At 35.9% G+C, this 20,906-nt stretch overlaps 1 protein-coding gene across 3 annotated transcripts in view; it reads right to left on the reverse strand.

Annotated features, from left to right (window-relative positions):
* Positions 1 to 20,625, reverse strand: part of rec (minichromosome maintenance 8 factor recombination-defective) — a 94,969-nt gene extending 74,344 nt beyond the window's left edge. The window contains exons 1-5 of one of the 3 annotated variants that reach the window (XM_081730645.1): positions 20,139 to 20,625; positions 15,952 to 16,103; positions 5,588 to 5,737; positions 4,392 to 4,624; positions 2,648 to 2,807 (exon numbers count right to left, since the gene is read on the reverse strand). In XM_081730645.1, the coding sequence (XP_081586771.1) occupies positions 2,648 to 2,807; positions 4,392 to 4,624; positions 5,588 to 5,737; positions 15,952 to 16,084 (676 nt within the window). In that variant the 5' untranslated portion in view covers positions 16,085 to 16,103; positions 20,139 to 20,625. Of the gene's footprint in view, positions 1 to 2,647; positions 2,808 to 4,391; positions 4,625 to 5,587; positions 5,738 to 15,951; positions 16,104 to 18,644; positions 18,784 to 20,127 lie in introns of those variants that run through there. The other 2 variants (XM_081730644.1, XM_081730646.1) reach the window with 2 other exon arrangements.
* Between the last annotated feature and the right edge of the window lie 281 nt (positions 20,626 to 20,906).

Raw genomic sequence — 20,906 nt, forward strand, 5'->3', positions numbered from 1 at the left:
CTCATCTGTCATGAAGACAACTTGGCTGGCCATTTATCAGCTTTAATACGAGGGGTCTAATTGCTTGATTTTGCGAAAATAAAATGCTTGAACTAAAAATAAATATACAGAAACGTTGGAGGATCGTCGACTCATTCGCAACCTGTACACAGGACAAAGAGTGAAGTTGCGCCTGAACCAAAAAGAAACTCACACTGTGAAAATTGAAAGAGGAGTCAGACAAGGATGTTTGTTGTATTTCACCCCAATTATTCAACAATTATAGAGAATGCTTAATAAAGGGAATTAATAGAAGTTCGAGCATTAGGGAGAGATCATTACGGAAGAATTATTTAGAGAGATTCGAAATGTGGTGTTGGAGGAAAATAAAGGAGATTAAATGGACGGAGAGTAACAAACGAAGATGTTCTACAACGTGTAGGAAAGAAGAGAACCAGCATCCTTCATAGGAAGGTCAACTGGATAAGACATCTTGCGAAGAAATTATCTTTTTCATACTGTCATAGAAAGAAAGGCGGCAAGAAAGCAAAGAGCAGAAGATCAATGTATTGATTATTTGATAAATAGAAGACAATATTGCAAGTTAAAGGAGAAAGCTGTAGATCAAGAAGCGTGCAAGAAACTTTTCCAAATCCTAATCTACGGGGGGAATGGTCTCCTGCTAAATCCCGAACCTGCCAACAGGCAGAATACTTAATAATACATAATGCATGTTGAGATCGCACAAGGGATCATCGAACTATCGTGATTTATGTTTTCTTGGATTGCTCTCCAACTTCCAATATGACTATTTGGGTTCTAAACTTCGGCTGGAAAATGCCAAGCATTATCAAGAATGGAACGATTAAAATAAATAAATAAAAGGATTAGGGCATGAAACTGTTACCAACGCAACTTAGCCCCTCCCTGTCATTCTTGACGCAACTTGCTAGTTTGTGTTGTGAGTGTGCGTGTTGACGTGTGGGGTCATACAACAGTATCTATGGTGCGGTCTAAAGAGTAAATGTGATGACTCACATACATCCAAGTTCAGAAAAATAACGCAATGGAAGTGGTACAAAATGCCGAGAAAAATTTAAAGGCAGGGTGGTTAATATTTAACCCATTGAAAAGTCTCACTTATTCATCCTTTTTCGCATGAATGGACAGGTGTATACAGTGAGTAAACAAATCGTCTATTGGTACAACTTAAAACCATACACGATTAATTCACTTATTTATGTCATTTCATTCGTCCACATGAAGAGACTATTGGGAAGGATGAACAATTGCACGGCATCAAAACTCCCATTGAAGGAGGCTTCTATTTAGCATGGCCTAATTCAGTTTAGCCCACTCGTCCTTGTATGCTTTTCACAGACCTTCAAGTGTTATTGCTCTACGTTTTGCGATGTTCCGTTTTAATAGACAAAAGGTACACAACACTATGCAAATGGTTATAAACCGCTACCTAGTGGAGGATAAATGGCGTTATGTCATCACCCTAGATGGTGTGTAAGTATATTTGACAAAGTCAAAACAGGTGCGTGCGATTTACTACCGTCCAATCGAGCACGCATATGCAAGGGAAACTTTTCCAAAGGGTTTATTGCCGTGGTTGGTTTCTGTACCAATGGAAAGCTTCCTATACACAGAGTGGTATCTAATGTGAAGGTAAGTTCTGCTTGCTATATACAGTACGTTTTAGATTCCATATAGCTCTAACCGCTAGTTTAGTGGCTTGCATGTATGCTTGTAGCGCACGTGGACTCGGATTCGATTCCTGGTGGAGAGCTTAAGAAAGTTAATTTCACACTCACTTCACTTTTATTAATCATTCATCTCCTTTAGTGTACAGGGTATAATTGAGACTTAGGTCCCATATATCGCCAGCATGCTTTTATGGCAATGAGAAGGCCAAAGTACACATTCATCAAGATACGGTCAACAGTCAAATCGCCAAAACAATAATGGTAGTCGACATGACTCGTACGAAACAGGAGACAGGTATCAAGGTTATCCCATTTAGACACATCCCTGTAAAATCACCAGATGCATCAGCCATGGATTTGTGCTTTATGGAATCTAAAACGGGACGTCGAGCTACAACATTTGAAGGACTCTGGAAGGTATGCAAGAGTTGAGTTGAGTTGAGTTGATTTGGAGTTTAATGTCTCTTTCAGCAGCGAGGCTGTTTGAGTTGGGACCTACTGATTAACGTGGAATCTGAACCACAAGAGCTCCCGCCGGGAAAAGATATGCAAGAGACAAATAGTTTAAACCGGATCAGCTGTGCTGAATAGACTCCATTTTTATTGGAAGCTCCGACGTCGTGCAATTGTTCTTCGCAAGGACCATCATATTCAACATGAACGGCGGTGATTGTACAACTTTGGGCAGGGGGATGCAATTCACTACAATGTGGAATAAACGACCTACTGTACCCAACGCTTGTGACCTTCTGTGTTTACTTTCTCCTCCTTGTTTACTTGTGCATTTCCCACAGAAAATCTGGAACCCATATAAATATATATTTTCCTGAAGTTCACACGTACCGGCCACATAACGAAGAGTAAATCATGACATTACATAGTTTGTATCACCTTCCTAATTCTGATTTACTATTAATTTGTTTTAAAGGATTTTTTATAAAGAAAAGGTTTCTCACCATACAAGTTAGTCTTCAACTCCTTCAGTTGAGTGACTGGTTGGAAGTTCATGATCCTCGCACGAATACAAGGCAGCTGAAGTTGTGGTATTTCACCATTCTCTTTCTCCACGTCTTCCAATTGCATTCGGACCTCATTTTCCAACGCTGTTAATACTGTCTAAAATTATAAGCAACAACACATACGTGGTGAAATAATCACAAAAGATGTAGAAAAGATGCTAAGTCGGACAAAAATGAAGACAGTTATCTACTTTACATACAGCACAAAGTCATGAGGGGATATATGGCATAAAGTTTCCACTCATCCGGAAAAAAAAAAAAAAAATGGTACATGTATAATAGCACTGACAGTAGTTTTCAACACTTTCAAATGAAGGTTCTTGATAATTTCCCTGCAACAAGTCCTGAGTACGGCCTTGCCGATATGTATCATAACAAAGTAGACCAACAAATTGAGAGATACAATAACATAATTAAAACCGCCATATTTTTTTATTATTAGTCTCTTGTTTTATTTTGCGTACTACATAATAATTAATATGTATTAATTTACATTTTAAATTGCTGTATTTCAACGAAGTGTGATCCTAAAATGGAAACGTGGCAGGTGGGAATGCACTAATAAGGGAATATTATTTATAGTAACTAATAAGGGAATATTATTTATAGTAACTAATAAGGGAATGTTATTTATAGTAACTAATAAGGGAATATTATTTATATGTGACCGTTTTCTTGAATTGCTAGGTGCACTAGCGCCAATTGTTAATAGTATAGGTCCGAGTCAATCATTATGCCCGGGGGTCGCAGGTTGTGATGCAGGATGCTCTCCCAATTCCATCAAACGCACTGCATAGCCTTCTTGGGTGTCAGGATGGGCTTGGCCACAGACTGTGGAATCTCTTCTCATTTTGACCACGATCTTTTTCGCATATTGTAGTTGTAGATTATCTAATTTTCATCATTAGTCATCAACTGCTTCAGAAAGATTCGAGTTCGTAACATTTCAGTAGAGATTCATAGACAGAAATTCAATCGCGCAAATGTTCTTGACTCAGATCAATGTCGAGCTTCTTTTTGTAGCCAACTTTCTCCTAATAGTTTAACCCTGTTTGATGGTGGATGTTTAGTCATTGGCTTAATAATTGGCGATATTATGACTACCTGCACGCCAGTTTGATCAATTTCTGCCGGAATATTATCTACTTTTGGTCACCCACGGCGATGCCATCTTAGACATCGAAATTTCCAGTATGAAAGCGAGCGAACCATCTTTTGGCTGTTGCTTTCGATAACGTACCTTGCTCATAAACAGCACAAATTTCTTTACGGGGCTGTGCAGCATTTGCGTTTTCATCAAAATAAAATTGAAAAATGCACCGAAGTACTGAAAGATTAATTATATTGGAAATGTATCAGATTCACCAATGGAAACTATCTTCACATTTTTGGGGTTCAGAATGACGTAAAGAAACTTATTTTTTTTTCTTTCTTCTTTTAATACAAAGTTTCCAAATTTGTGAAACAGATGCAGGGAAGAAAGGAAAAAAAAGAAAGACAAGAAAATTCTAATCAATCCAGGATCTGGACAGAGTTCCCGTATTTGAATCTAACGTATTTCAACGTAATTAAGAAGACAGAATCAGTAAGTTCAGAAAAAATAATGTGTCTAACAAGCTAAAAATAAAATTAAAAAGAAAATAAAGGAACAAAATAAACTAAGAAAATAAATGTATCTTACTTTATGCATTGCAAGACCTAAACAATTCAATGATTCTTCAGGATTCTCGCATAAATCTTCGGAAAAACTAGCCCATTCGTCTCGGAAACTATCATCACTATTAAGTATCTTCAAATCTATCGGAAATGCCCTCCTTTCTTCTATCTGTGTCAATGAATAAAGTTTCTTGTTTCTCGATATGAAGTTCTCCATTGCCTTTACCTTCTCAATCACGGGGGATCTATCGTTATAAGCTAAGAAGTAAGTAATAATTAAGTTTAACAAAATTAATATGCTATAGATCTTAATAAAATAACAGGATTTACTACAAAATGCAAAAGTTTACATATTTGCTACACAAGAATGGATATGATTCCTATCTACAAGTTAACGAAATAGCACAACTGACACAATGTATCATAAGGGAGAATATCATGGCTATCAATCATTTAACAACAACATAATACAAACATGTTCAAGTATATCTACCTCTAGTTTAAAGCTCTACTCATATTCGTCCGTACAAACTTTAATACTTTCCGTTGACACTACACAAAAAGATTCAAGTTTCTATAATTGGACTTCATCCACGAATAAGTATTGTATTATATATTTTATTTTTGAAACTAAAATACAGTGTTACGATTTCGATAACAACGTTATCTTCATCAGACATTAACTCTAACTTACATCTGAGTAGTCTGATGAAGATAACGTTAAGTTATCGAAACCGTAACACTGTGTTTTAGTTTTAATAACAGAGTTTAGTTTAAGTATACATATTCTAGTCAGCAAAATTTTAGTTATTTTTAAGTTTTAAGGTTTCGGCTGAAGGAGACTACGAAAAGTGAATAATGGTTAATAATTCAGAGTAACGTTTTGCTTTAGTAATTCAAAATAGAAATCACACACAACTTCTGTACACAGCACAATGTCTTTTTTTATTATTATTATTAAAATATCGATTTGTAACAGTTTCGCCAACTAATTAAACCTTTGGTTCCATCAAACATATCAGATAATGTAGCTGATTAAGTCAAAGGTTTAGTTAGATACACCAAATAGACTTGATAAACTATTTAAAAATATATTTTTATTATCAAATATTTGTCCCTAAAATAGTAATTAAAAGAGGGTACAGCACATACTGTATGGTTAACAACAACTTTCATTATTGGCAGATTAAGAACTCCGAATCATAACAATGTTTGTCTCACCTTTTTCAGGAAAATACAACTTCCATCCTTTATACGGACCACGTACTACTTGGAATGTATCTGTTATTATCTGCTGATTGTTTTGATTCCGTAAAACATTTGGCTGAGAATTGAGCCCTATACCTGAAGATCCTCCTGCATTGCTTTGACCTGAAATCATAATAGTACTTAAACTTATACATATCATCTTGGCATACGCCTGTGGAGTCACACAAAATAATAACGTTTTCAGGTTACCTGAAAATCTGGGTGGTGAAACAATTCTGCTTGTTTGTCATCCGTGTTTCTTAATTTTTAACAAGGATTGCATAGAAACATCTGATTAGAAATTTCTGATACTGTAAGTTGATGATCCCACATCGTTTCTCTATTAAGGATCACAACATTTCATTATAATCTTAAATGATTGGGTTACGAGGTGTTAATTTAACATTAAATAACCTGCATGCAATATCTAGTTTAGAAGATACAAGTTGCACCTGGAGAGAATAATAATAATAATAATAATAACCAGCATTTTGCTTTGATGACAATAATATGAGTAAATAAAGCTTTATAAACCACATGATTTGACATATTATGGTTTATGAAGCTTCAGATTAATATGGCTCTTAATCGAAAGTAAGAGCGGTGAACCATATCATGCTGTTGATTTCTAAACCATAATGTGTATCAAATTATGTGAGTTATCAAGCTTTTTTAAATTACCGTATCATTAGGACTGGAGCTTCCTAAACCATAACATATATCAAACTCTGTGGGTTATATAGTGTGTTCGGATGAAAATATACCAATAAGAAATTTGTATGACTTGAGAATCAATAGTGATAGAATGGTCTGGTTTTGTTTTTTGAAAAAAGGAAATAACAGAATTTTATATCAGTACCACAAGAAAATCAACTCACCTCAGTAAACCCCCTCGACAAACACCAAGGCGGTACTCAACCTCCCTCCAAGTGTTGCATAACATTTGAGGTGTCACGGATCAACAAAAATCGGTAATTCTTTGTCTTTGATCACTCAAATCTTAACTTGGGTCTAGTACACGGAAGTCTTTACGTAGCACCAAAGAAAAAAATTCAGGGGTCAAGTTGGACGATCTCGGGGGACTATTGAATGGGACTCCCCTTCAAATCCAACTGTTCTGGAAATGGTTATCCAGAAATTTTCTCATACAACGGTCATAATGGAGAGGAGACCGTCTTGTTGGAACATGTATCCCTGTGCTGTGCGAGATATAGCATAATTTTCCAACACTGTAAGGTACATTGCTTCTGTAATTGTAGCCTCTTGAAAGAATGAGTCCATTTTTAGTCAACGAACACCATATGTTTAATTTTGGTCTGTTGCGTTCATGTTCCACAAACTGATGTGGATTTTACTTTCCCCATATCCTGAGTTATGTCTATGCACCTTACCTGACGCATGGAAGGTGGTTTCGTCAGAAAAACTTGAAGGGAAATCGTTGTCCTCTTCAATGTGTGATAGTATTCCAACAGTGGATTCATATCTGTAAGGTCTGTCATTAAACTGAAGCTTTAGAATAAGCCGTAGCTTGTAGATTCTGAAACGTAACCTTTTATACACAGTATCATGCATAGTCAAACGTGGGATTTGCAGTTGTGTACTCACATGCCCTATCTATTTACACAGACTTCGCTGGAAAGCTTCCCGAACCGTCTCCACTCCATCATTCACAGGGTTTTTCTTTTACCTATCTTTCTTCCTCAACAGAGTCAGTTTCCTGCAACTGTTTGTGCCATCTATCAATGCAATGACGGTCTCGGGCTTTTGTCTATGTTGTCTAAATCTTCTCTGTACGGTTACAGGGGACTTGAATTCTGCGAATCATAAACAGCACTCCACTTTCTGGCGAACGGTAAAGGACATCATTTTGCTCCCAAGTAATGCGCATGCATGAAGATTTGCATTCAACTGTTTGCTGGACATAAAATTTTATTCTTTCCTTTTTCCAAAAAAACAAAATGATTATATCTCTATTGGTTCCCGAGTTATTCAAATTTCTTATTGGTATATTTTCATTTGGACACACTGTATGTATCTTTCACAGTATTACCTGACCAGCGAACAAGTGCCGGCGGCCGGTTTTGGAACTAAAATATAAACAATAGTGTTTCTAACCGGATTACTTGTAATTAATCTATTACAGTTATTTTTTCAAGTTGAGACAAACAGTTTCAAAAGTTATAGAAGTTATTTCCAGAACACTTTAAGGGACTGAAAAAAAAGTACATACACCCTCCACATTAATTTGGCAATAACTTGCGAATGAACTAACCTTATATTGCACAAAGAAACGCTAAGAACTTCGTAGCATTCGAGTGTAAGGAATTCCTGCTTCTTCTATTAACAAAACCTCGAAGTTCATCTTTGTGAATCAAAATTTACTTTGGCAACTACGCTTTCATTATTTAAAGCAAGTTCTATTGTGTAGTTTTGAGATGTCTTCGAAATTGCGATCAAGTTGGACCATGTGATCTTCGATCGATTGTCTAAGCAGTGTCTTGAGTAACAAAATTCTTTTGCACTGATATTCTTTTACAGTCCGGTAGAGAGAAACTGATAATCTTTCACCGACAAACTCTAACCGCCTCCGAAGGAGACTTGGATCCGCCCCTGATTGAGATGGTAGATAAAGATAACTCTCTCTGATGTCATTATTTAGCATGGTTTAGTAATTTAAAAAATTTTTTTTCTGACATATTTTGAAAACTTTATTTAAAAGAAATATACCCAGTGTTACATTTGAGGCGATAGGGGAGCGATTAAAGTTTAAAGTGAGGTGCCTGACAATTGAAGATTCCTTGTCCTTTTAAGGAATTGAACTCCAGTGAAATTCAGGGGGAAAAATGAATTACGTATTAAAAAAGAAATACAAAATCCATTTTCAGGGTAACTCTTACAGGCATTATGTTGTTATAAAATTAATGCTACTTCTGAAACTAATTAGAGTGAATAGGTATAATCCGCATCTCAGGAGCTTGCAACGCTACGAAATTCGGTCTTAGCGACCTTCCAGCTGAGTTTCTCCACCCATTCCCTGCTATGAAGAATTTTTATAGGGTGGCCAATCTTATATCTAAATTTCCTTCTAGAAATCACAATTCAAGGAAACAAAAATGATGCAAGTGATAAAATAAATATTAAATGGTTAGAATGTAATGACGTAATTACATAATTTAATAAAGGTAAAAAGTATTTTCAATTACACCAGAAACTGAATCCATTATATGAACTAACTAATCCTTAACAGCCTATGGTTTTCCCTCTTCAGTTTCTATTTACATGTTTATCCTCGATAAGCTGATTTTATTAAAATAGAGGAAAGCTATGTGTAAAGTCATTTTTGTCTAAAGCTGCAGATAACCCTTTTCGAAATTATCTTTGTCGTTAGCTGAATTCACTTTCTTAAGCAAAGTTTGTTGATGTAATTAATCCTTATTACGTATAAAAGGGAAACGTCTCAGCCTGTGAGTAACGCTAATTCTTAATAGTTCATAATCATGCTTAGAGACCAATATTGCTAAACGGAATGTAACACGTTGATTATTTATTCTTTAGAAAAATAAATAAACAAAATGCAGCAAAGGAAATTGACTTGGCGGGTATCAGTAAACATTTCGAAAACTGCACTGAACTGATCAAATCCTATTCACTAGAACACAAGACTAAAGACCCTTGAAATGGAAGGGTCTTGAAGAAAACGAAGCAACAGATGTGGTGTTAGGTGTGTGCATTGTCCATTCTCGGCATGGCACTTGACACAATCTGTTTCACATTTATCATATGGCTACTGGTTCATATTTGTGAAGAATACTCATATTTCACGATAATTTAGAACTTGTTTTAAGTTCTCCCACTGAACTTTTTTTTAATGTGTGTATCCATTCGTGCTTCAAAATAAACTTATTATCTTTAGTCACTTATTGACAAGTCATCCATATAAAGTATCCTACGATAGAGAAAAATTAAAAGCACTAACTGCAACGTTTTCGTTTCATTTGATCGAGATCTCGCTTCTATGTTGGATGCCAAATACCCAGGCCCGAATTTATATGTTGTTCGCCCCTGTGCTCTAAATAATTTTCCGCCCTCCCCCCTTCCCCGAAAACGACCAATATTATAATTGAATTCACAGTTTTTGATGTCGCCGAGATTAATAAGTGAGTTTTAATCCAATTCAACTTTAAGGTCATACTCCACTCCCCAGGGAGGGGGCGAGATTTTAAAAGTAATCCAAAACGACAAACATTAGTGTTGAATTCATAGTTTTGGAGATCGCTGAGTTTAACGATATTAGTTTTCATGATGTTCAAGTTCATCCTTACCCCTTGGGGTTGGGGGAGAAGAGGACTTTTTTTTTTTAATGATCAGATAAGTTAGCTAATTAGTAACTACCGTAATTAAACACATTAATATATTTCTCGCGCTTGCGCGGGACTCTGCGGGTTGGTATTCTTAAATACTACTTTACTGTGAATCCTTTTTTTTTTAATTTCCAAAAGTTTGCCGTCCCTTAAATTCTGCCGTCCTGTGCTCGAGCACAGAATAGCACTTACCTAAATACGGGTCTGCAAATACCCAAACTCTTCCTGTTTTCCTTTTTCATATCAGACAAATGCTGAGACCGGCACTTACAAAAGCTCGAGCCACTTTCTTTCTCATTTCATGTCATAAAATGTAAGCCAGTATTTGGATTTGAGGTAAAAGTATACTTGCAAGATGCCAACGAAGGGAACAATGTGAACTCTAGTCTAGTGGCATTTTGATGTTATGACGTGTCCAACAATCGCAAGTTTTCTCACCTTTCTACATATGAATTTATACATAAGAATAATAATTAATAATGTCCTCAGCTAAATCTATTATCCATAAAAGCATTATGACATAATAGAAACAGATAAATGCACAACATTTGCTAAAAAAAATAAGTATTTCTTGATTCCGATCGTGTGGTAAGGAAGTTCTTTAGAAAACTCTTCCATTACACTTATTAGACATAGCTGTCCGTCAGATCGTTGCACGAGTTTTGCTCTACCTTAAGTTCCTCTTAGTTATTTTATACTCATGGCTTATCCCAGGCCCGAATCCAAGGGGGCCAAGAGAGCCGGCCCTCTTAAATTTTGACTGCTTCCCCTAAAAATTTTCACAAAAGGCTTGCAAATGAACTATGATATGGTGATGAACTATAATATGGTTGGATCGGGACCCCCTAACTTCTACCGGGGACCCCTTACATTTTTTGAGCTGGCTACTGGCCTGGCCTTTCCCTTTAGTTATGATTTAGTCTAGAGTTGAGGAACTCTGGCTTTGTGTGAGTCACAAACTGAAACAACATAACCTAAAAAGATGAACTCCAAAAAGTTTTCTAATTACTTTCCATTAATCATTTTTAATTGCAAATTACTTTTCGTTAAGTGCTATGAGAAAGTTTTGGAGTTATAAAAATAACTGCTAATTCCTTTAGGTAATAAGCCATGATGATATTCTTCAGGAAGAAAGCTAGGAAATTAACAAACGGGTCATCACCACGAAGGGCAGTAACCACAGATCCTATCCAATTTTTAAGTTAAAACCAGTTTAAACCATAATAATAATAATAATAATAATAATAATAATAATAATAATAATAATAATAATAATAATAATAATAATAATAATAATAATAATAATATAAAGTTGTTTGAGTCGATAATGAACGCAAGATGCAAGAAGTATAAATTCAATGGTGATGCGAGGTAAATTGATTTATAATTTTATTTTCTGGTTATGGAAGTATCGAGACTGAAAAAAGTGTCAAATAATTTGTATTTATTTTTTTCAAACAATCTCTCCAGATTCTCTCTGTAGTCTAATAAATTAAACTATAGTGAAATGAGTAACATATTTACTCTCAAATACAATATATTCATTGATAAGTTTTTCAAACGCTTTTTTCTTTTTCGTCCTTAATTTTTAAGACTAAGACGGAACTTCTCTGCTCTTTAACTGCTGGCTAGCCATGTGGCAGGTGTCACTGAAGCTTGATTTACAACATCTCCTCCCTTCAAATGATCAGAAGGGAACATTTCTTTGGATTTTCACACAAACATGGCATTCACCGTATTCCTGGCAACTCTAAAGAAATGTTTGCTTTTTGAGACTAATAAACAATCATAGAAGTTTTCAGAGGGCAACAACTACACCCTTTGTTCCCCGCTTCCTCACCCCGAACTTGTATTCTTCTCTGAAAGGGACATTATGTATTTGAATAACAAAACCACTTGTATAAGTTTTTCAAACAGGGTGTCTACTAAAATTCCAAAATGAAATTTCGTGACCTTCTCTTCACCAAATCATAAAATTTCTTAACATTTTCAAGAGCAAATTTGGGTGCGAATTAGGCCGAATTTTCATCCATGCGATAGAAACGTACTTTGCTTGCGATTTGGTAGCGTATAAAGCCGACCACAGACATTTTTGGTGGTGAATTTTGACGTTTTATAGAACGAAATTTTCCAATCTGTACTTACATTTGTACAGTTAAAAAAAAAAATCGTGACCCAAAAGCTAAATTTCGTGACTTTCATGACCGTTTTCTGATTTTGTGACTTTTTCGTTACATTCGTGACCGATAGACACCCTGCCAAAGTATCAAGTTTGAAGAACGAAGTTAGTCTTCCACTGTTATCTCATTGCACAAAGATACTGGTGATGAAACAATTGGGCGGAAATCACGCGGCCGCTTCTTACATCAATTCATGAAGATGATGAGTGCCAGTGTTATAGCACGGCCAACAAGAGATGGTCTCTGACGTTTCTTACCACATGCGGTGGGACATTGCAGCCCCTACTTTGATACCAGTGTTACCAACCACGATCACTCTGTCTTATACCATTAATTAAATTGCCACTACAGTTGCACCGAAAAAAAAAAAAAAAAACCTTGACACGCGAGTAGTGGCAATGTTACTGCGAGCTGTCAGAGACGTTCTCTTACTGGACGCACTATAGGTACCTAAGTTCAGTATTAGCAAAAAATAAATAAATAAATAAAAATAAAAAAGCCACCCAACCTCTTTCAACCATACGTATCACATTTTAATACTTACACTTGAAATAAAAATACAGGTCTTTAAAGATGATTGCCTCTGTCTTTGAATTTTATGTGGACAACGATATAGGGCTTTTCAGATAGAGAAGAGAGAGGGACAGGTTTTGTTAAACAAGACCGTATCTCTGAAATATTTGAATTATATGCAACTTGTGCTTACGGGCTAAACTCAGTCCTCTAAAGTCAATCGACAAATGATTATGTATTACAGACACTAAGATAACACTAGGCTCCAAAGTTTCAAAATTATATTGTGTATGAAAAGCAGACAATAGAATTAATTCTTTGCCACCTGAGACCTCGAGTCTGAAAGAAATTTAGAGGGAGTTCAAGGGGAATTTCTGTACTCATAAATAAAAGTTGTAAATTTATTATGTGTTGAAGCAATGATACTTACGCTTACATTACCCATACGCTGATGTTTTATCAATAATTTTATTCCATATTACCAAAAGGCTGGATTACGATAATAACCCTAAAAGAAAGATGCACTGTAGTCAGATTTTACAAGTCAATCCTGAAAGACAAGCTATCCAATCCCATAGCCCTTTAAAAATGAAGGAAAAATCACCTCCTTTCCCCCCCGAAAGGATCCACATTCATCGAAAAAATGAAATGAAATTCCTTTAGTTTAACGTCCTATGATTATGGTCTTTATGCTAGAGGAGGATGATTAATGGAAGTCAAAGATTGTAAAATTAATTTTTGAGCTCTTACTAGGATTTCAACTCAGAACCACGTACAACAAAGGCGCATGCGCTAGTCAATAGACCAACGGAGAGGACTTCCACGGTTCTTGAGTGGAAAGGTATCGGAATTCTTCCTTGGTTAAAACTCGAGAAAATAATTTGTCAACCGATAAATATACATTTAACTAGGGATGACCATAAAGTTCCGGCGGAACCGGTTCCACAACCGGATCTTAGGAACCGGTTCTAGACCTGGATCCGAAAGCCCCCAAAGACCCGTAAAGGAGGCACAAAGTTCACCTTCAAAGCACTGCAAAGAGGACCATGCGCTTGTGCCCTCCCCGCCCAGACCCGCTTGTGCCCCCACAAAAAAAATTTGGTCCACCAGTGGGTGTTTAGCCAAATGAGTTGGCCAGTTTGCCTGTTTGGCCAATGAGTTTGCCAGTTACCCAGTTTATTTAGCCAAATGGGACAAGTGGTCGCCGCCTGGGCGCCTGCCTCTCGCTTCCACCATTTCATCTAGTACACTGTTCACAGCCTGCCAGCAGCTCGGGATTAGCGTAGGGGGTCACAAAGTTTCGGTTCCAGCGGAACCGGATCCGTTCAGACCCGAAAACCGGTTCCACCAGGAACCGGTTCTGCCAATCCCTACATTTAACACAAACACAAGCATCGCGAGCCTTAACTTGATTTAAACTTACAGTTATAAGGCATTGCGCAAGTCTCTAAGCTATCATCCCTTAATTAATCGTTTAGTCATTGGCATCGTTATTCTTGCGTTTTACAGGTTGCTCCTGTCTTATAATGAAATCAAATAAAACGTAACCAATTTTTATACAATCTGCTTAATACATGGTAGAAACTCACTTGCGTGCTATGTTATTCTTAAACTGTTAATTTCCATGCATATGTCAGTATCCACAATACATCTACATTACTACAGGAAGAACCATTCTTACGTTCAATAACAACCATATAATTTATGGCGTTCTTTATTAAGCGAAACAGATTAGGCTACTTATAACATGTATATTGCAACTTTTAGAAATCGTTGGATACACTGCAGAGTGACGCTCTCCGCTCCCCTGTCCCACCGCGCTTATCTAGAAACTGATGTACACACAACAGCAGCACACTCCGCGAAAAATCGCACTAATATCCTGGTCAAGTAATACTATCAACGAAACAAAATGATAGGTATATTCAAAATACAAGCGTCTGAACTTATTCTTTTTTTAAAATGTAATTTGGAAAAGTTATTGGGAACATGGTTAGGAGTACCGCAACACCTGTATTCCTAGCGTCTGAACTTATTCTTTTTTTAAAATGTAATTTGGAAAAGTTATTGGGAACATGGTTAGGAGTACCGCAACACCTGTATTCCTATACAATTAATAAATAATTCGCCAGACTCAATACTCAAGGTACGAATATAACATTCATTATATTCAATACGTATCACATAGCATACACAAGTAAACACCAGAATAGTTTATTGTCGCATTATAGAAGTGTTAAAATGTTTTATTTCTTTTTCCTATCTTTCTTTGTTTTTTACGAGATATTTTAATCCATAATCTTTTCTATTTCTAGAAAATCCATATTTTCTATTCAGAAAAAATAGGGTATTCATATTGAAAGCGAATTCTTTCTGATAGAAGACAAAGTCTTTCGTTTAAAAATCTTGAAAAGCTGTTGATAATATCAGAAAACAAAAGTACGAAATAACTTTAAGTGAACTGCTAATAAACTTCTCTAAGGCCCCCGGAACGGAGTGTGAATGAAGTGTGACAATGCTTATCTGTTTATCATTTTGCTTCATTGTCAATACAGAAGACTGACGAATGGATTGTTCGATGTTGTCCCTTATGGGTTGCGCAATTTGAAGTTTCCCGAGATTTTAGATTGTAAGTACTAACTGCATATTGAAACAATTTATTTCTTAGGATCTATATTATTACTCGACTAGTAAAATCAATTACAGGCTATTATAATTTTTAAATATTTTAGTGCCTATTTTTTAAAATTCCTTATTTGTTTTATTTTCCCATTTTTTTGGATTTTGAATTCGAAATTTTGTTAGCTATATTGCACTTATTAATTTGCCATTAATTCAGGGCTCTAATATTGATAAGATGGGTGATAACGGTGGAATAACGAAAGTGAGAGAAAACAGAAGATCCCGAGAAAATCCACGCACAAAGTCCACCTGACGCAAGCTAGAAAGAACCAAGAACTCCTGCACCAGATGTGAGCGCTCTAGCACTGAGCCACCGAGAAATAAACTAAGATTCACTAATTTACGTATTAGTATGTCTCATGCAACCCTCGAAAGAAAATATTTCCAATATATGTTGAGGTTCGTTCTTTCTTCGGCAGACGAAGAGATTCCTACGAAATTACAAAAACTCTCAGAAAACCTGGTTCACAATGACAGAACGCAAATGAAACGGACCGTCTCAAATATATTAAGCGTAAGTTGACGATTGAGGATGTTATTGAATGATACCTACAATATCTATCGAAGAAATTACTAAACAAATTACGTAAGTAAATCGTACCTCTATTTCCCCAACTAAATCCTCGGCCTCTTCCTCTGTTTGATTTATTATAAAACCATCTTCCTCGTCCGCGGTAAAAGCCACGGCCTCGGTTATATGGCTGCCACCGTTTTCCAGATTTCTCTCCGTTCATGTTCAAGTCTTAGCCGTACCTAAAAGAATGATACAGAAAGCAAACAATAATTAATTAATTTATGACAGTAAATAAAGAGGCAGCTACAGAATATGTTGATATTGATCACCTTCGAGTTAAGCTATGTACTCTATCGTAAAGGAAGTTAGACCGTTCTTGAAGTGTCAGACAATATGCTAACACGCTCAGGAACTTTAACAATAATTTTACTTACTTGAAATTCTGATTCCTGAAAATACTTCACACTTCCACTTTTTCGGCTCTTCTTTGGAGCCTTGTTCACGTAGGACAAAAATAGAAATAATAATAATAATAATAATAATAAAAAAAAAACACCTGGAAATAAAAGGAACGGACTCACCAGAGTAGACCAGTGCAAAAACCACCTTTCTCCTATTCTACAGCCAAATTTATTGAAGTTCTGATTTAAAGAGTTTAATTACCTATTGAAGTTCGGTAGCATGATTTTTTTTTTTTTTTACTTTATTAACATAATTAGGTTTTTCTTTTAAATCTACGTTTCAACAGACCTAAAACTTAGTGATTACAAAAAAATTGTTTGAGCTCCTTCGTGCCTCAACGCATTACGCATATGGTTTACGAACGCATTTTTGGCATTGGAAACCCGAGTTTGATTCCTGGCAGAAGCATGTGGTTCGGATTTCGTGTTAAGCTGTAGGTATACCGTATACGTCTCATATAGCCTCAATGTTGTAAAGGACGTTAAATCCAAATCCATCCATCCTGCCAATATATATATATATATATATATATATATATATATTGGATTACCTAATTCCCCAGATCGATAACTGTAACAAATAAGATTTTTATCCAGTATCATAATACACAGCATTAAAACTCTCCAAAGCTCTGGAAAAGAATATTACCCTCTTTAAGACTTATTAAATCGCTCGCAATGAAAAATCGGGAGTCTACAACATAAAATGCAGTTCTTCAAAGAGTCACAAATTTAAAGTTGCGGGTTAAGAAACATCTTAAATATGTTACAACAGAGCACTCGGTTTCAGGCCTTGCAAGGCATTTAAAAGAAACACAACATAATACTGTCCAAGATTTTTAATTGGAGCCAAGAATGACACAGAACTTGTTGATTTTATTTTCTAAAAACAAAACATATTTAACGGTTGGTTAAACAAAGAATGGGAGACAATAATTAAAATGTTGGGACATACAGTGCGCACTGTAGCGAAGCAGCCTAAGAACTAGAAAAAGGTTATTTTTAAGACCAGCCTTGAAGAATCTACACTATTATTTGTAAAAAATAAATAATATAAACCTCTAATAATTTGTAAAATGCAAAATAGCTTTCGTGCAACAATAAGGGAAAACCCTAATAGGTCATGAAATTTTAAACGCCCCCCAATCACCATTTTCTGTTCCAGCGCCCTTTTGGAAACCATAATGTTCCCTGAGAGGCGTTAACGCCCAGGTTGGTAATCACTGTTGTAGACATTAGTGATTGGAACGAAGTTGAGGGAGAAAATAGAACAGATGACTAGTTTTTGATATTTGGTTGTGTTATTAGTGATGAGATGACATAAAGTGCGAACGTGAAATACAAGCAAAGATAGGAATGGCGAAGAAAGTCTTTAGAAAGAAGAAAAGAGTCTTGTGGAACCTTGAATGAAGAGTTGATGAAAGAAGTAATATAAAATGCTTGGTATGGAGTATTGTACTGTATGATGATGAAAAAACGACTGGAAGCTTTCGAAATGTGGATGTGGAGAAAAATGGAGAGAATTAGTTGGATCCAGCGGGAAATGAATGAGAGGGTGTTACAAATAGTGCATTAGAAAACAACGATATTATTATCATGAAGAAGAGAAACTGGTTGCGTGTTAGAAGGTATAGTGGCAAAGAAGAGAAGGAGGGGTGAATGAGACTACAATTAATGGATGATATCAAAACATAAAAATCGTACGTGAAGACAAGGAAGTTAGTGGAAAACCATTGAGCATGGAAGCTTCTCAGTTGTGGCAAGTGCCATTATGAACAAGTTTATTTTACTTCTTTTACATTTAAACGGTTTCAGAAATGAGTCTACTTTATGGCGGACACCTAATTCATTAATTTTAATGGTTAATGCTTCAATCGCTATTGGATTGACTCCCTGCTCTGACTACAATTTATTTACGTAATTATTCAAGTACTGAAATCATTTCTGAGCGGAACATGATAAAAGGACGGAACAAGAATCTCGAGGAAACCCACGCCAAGTGTGTTTGTCCACCACAACGGCTACTTGGCGGAGGCTGGGATCGAACCAAGGACTCTCGCACCAGAAGTAAATGCACTACCACTAAGGCACCGTGCTCTCATTATCCTATTATTACTTTAATGCATCACATAGGCAATAATAGACCATAGTTTTTAGTTAAATATTTTGGAAAAAATTGTTGAAAACAGGAAGTGATCACATCAGCAGTGATTTTAGGCTTTCTATACTCGATAAGATATAAGAGATGTTATCACTATTATTCCTTTTTTTCATGTAATCTTGAACTTTATCTTATGGTCATTAGTATAAGGTACTTACGGTCAATATTCTAACTTTCTACTCCACATGCAGGTTTTTTTTAAAACCAAACAACACAATCCAGTAATCATCTTAATGCATGCATAAATTATGTCTAAAAGGAGGTGAAGATAAATCGTAAATACTAATTTGGGAGCTGGTTTACTTTTGGTACACCACATTTTGTAAGATTTACAGATAAAATTGAATATGTTGCATGAACAAATATGTTTATAAAGATTAAATTTCTGCAGGCCATAGACAATAAATACAAAGTAAGAAACCTGTAATTTAAATTTACAAGTGTAGGGTTCTGGTGTAAATCACTATATGTGCTTTACTACGGATAAAATAAGTGAGTGCATAAGAAAGATGACCGTATTAGATACTATTGTGCACCGGTATTGTATTTCTGTGTAGTGCACATAAACTGTATTTTACGTTTACACGTGGAGCGTAACTAGTATGAAACTATGGCAAGTGATATTGAAATAAGTTTCATTTACAAAACTCACTTGTTTTCACTACCCTCGCTTATGCGTATACCCACCGTTGCTGACGCATCCCTTCGCTAAGGTTCCGGTCCCCCAGCTCGCCCTCCCGTGCTGATAGCATTCGTGCTTTTTACTGGCCACCTAGCACAAGTTGTTTTGGTAATAGTATACAACAGTGCCTCATGATCTGTGCGCGTGGATACTTCCTACTGTTGCACTACGTATAAAAATGATTTTATTACATTTAGGAGTAGTAAGAAGCATCCACGTGCACGTGACATGCGATATGTGTTTCAAATCCCCCACATATACTCATACACTACGTACAAGGGCACATTATTATTCTTCGCATACCATAAAACACAACGAAACGCAACGCAAACCGACGTACATTGTATTTTATATTACTCAGTAATTAAATCAAAGTCGCCTTGTTACCTCATTTTCAAGTTCCTATATCCTCAATGAATAATCCTTAAAAGACTGCACTTCGTGAGTCCTCGCTAAATGATGAGGCACTCTCGTATACTATATCCGTTGTTTTTTTTACGTTGTTATATTCATACGCAAATCGGAAAAGAATTGTAATTCGCCAACAATTACTTCTAACGGCCCCCTTGAATATAATCGATACCAAGTGAAATGTCGCCCAACGCAAATCATTTAGTACACAATAAGGAAAATCGAGTGGTATGCCAAAAGTAAACCTGCAAGCAATTTGTTCGTATCTATATTTATCTTGCACGTAGCTAATTTCAAATGTAAAATTTCCAAATTTTTGCATCCCTAACGTGAAGTGAAGCAAATACTTTCCTAGCAGATATTAAATGAAATCTCTTATGAACGGTAATCAATAAGTTGCTGGTTTCAGATTGCGTAAATGGAAATCCATATCCAACGCAATTAAATATTCGTTTTACCGACTCTTCAAAATCACTCACGGTTACATTTCATCTATCCACTTTCTTAAAACTAATTTTAAATTGGAAATTTTAGCAGAATGAACATACGTCATATTTACCCCGGCATTAATCGATGTTGTCAATTGTTTCTTGCACTGTTGCCAAATAGTATTGCCAAAATGTCGCTAAATCAGCTTCGAAGGTCGCCAGAAAATAGCTTGTCTTGTCATAGACCATTATCGGTCAAATAGGTAGGTGCTCACTAGTCATATGTGCTACTAATACAAAAATGGTCAAATGTGTACCTCAAACAGAGAATTTATGATTCAAATGCAAAATGGAATAAAATACAGGACACAATTGGGAAAAGGACACAAGTCGGGTAAAGAGTCAAAATCAGGAAAAGGTCAAAATCGGGAAGGGAGTTCTGACAGAGAAAGAGGGCGAAAAGCCAAGGTGAACAGGGCAAAAAGTAGAGGAAAGTGGGAAGTATAAAATGAAAATAGAAAAAAGAAAGAAGAAAGAGTGTAAAAAAGAAGGGAATGTATGTACGTGTAAATGGAACAAAAAGTGTAAGTGTAGTGTGGGTGTATCACAGGGCCCACTTAATCTCCTTCCTCACGGAGCACTACCAGCCACGAGGCACTCACTAGCACAGCCACTTACGATCTCCGAAAATAGCTGAAACTGATTTGCCAAACTTACTTTTTCTATTTTTCTTTTCTTTCTTTCTTTTCTTTTTTTCTTTTTTGTGAAACAACATAGACTTCTGGTTTCCCTTTATAATGAGAACGTAAGAGTGTGAAATCTTTGACAAAATAGATGATAGTGTTACTTTTAGTTTATAATTTATTGATATATATACGCCATAAGGAAAATCAAAGATA

Source organism: Thermobia domestica, chromosome 11, assembly GCF_964235325.1.
Source record: "Thermobia domestica chromosome 11, izTheDome1.hap1.1, whole genome shotgun sequence".
Classification (NCBI taxonomy): Eukaryota; Metazoa; Arthropoda; class Insecta; order Zygentoma; family Lepismatidae; genus Thermobia; species Thermobia domestica.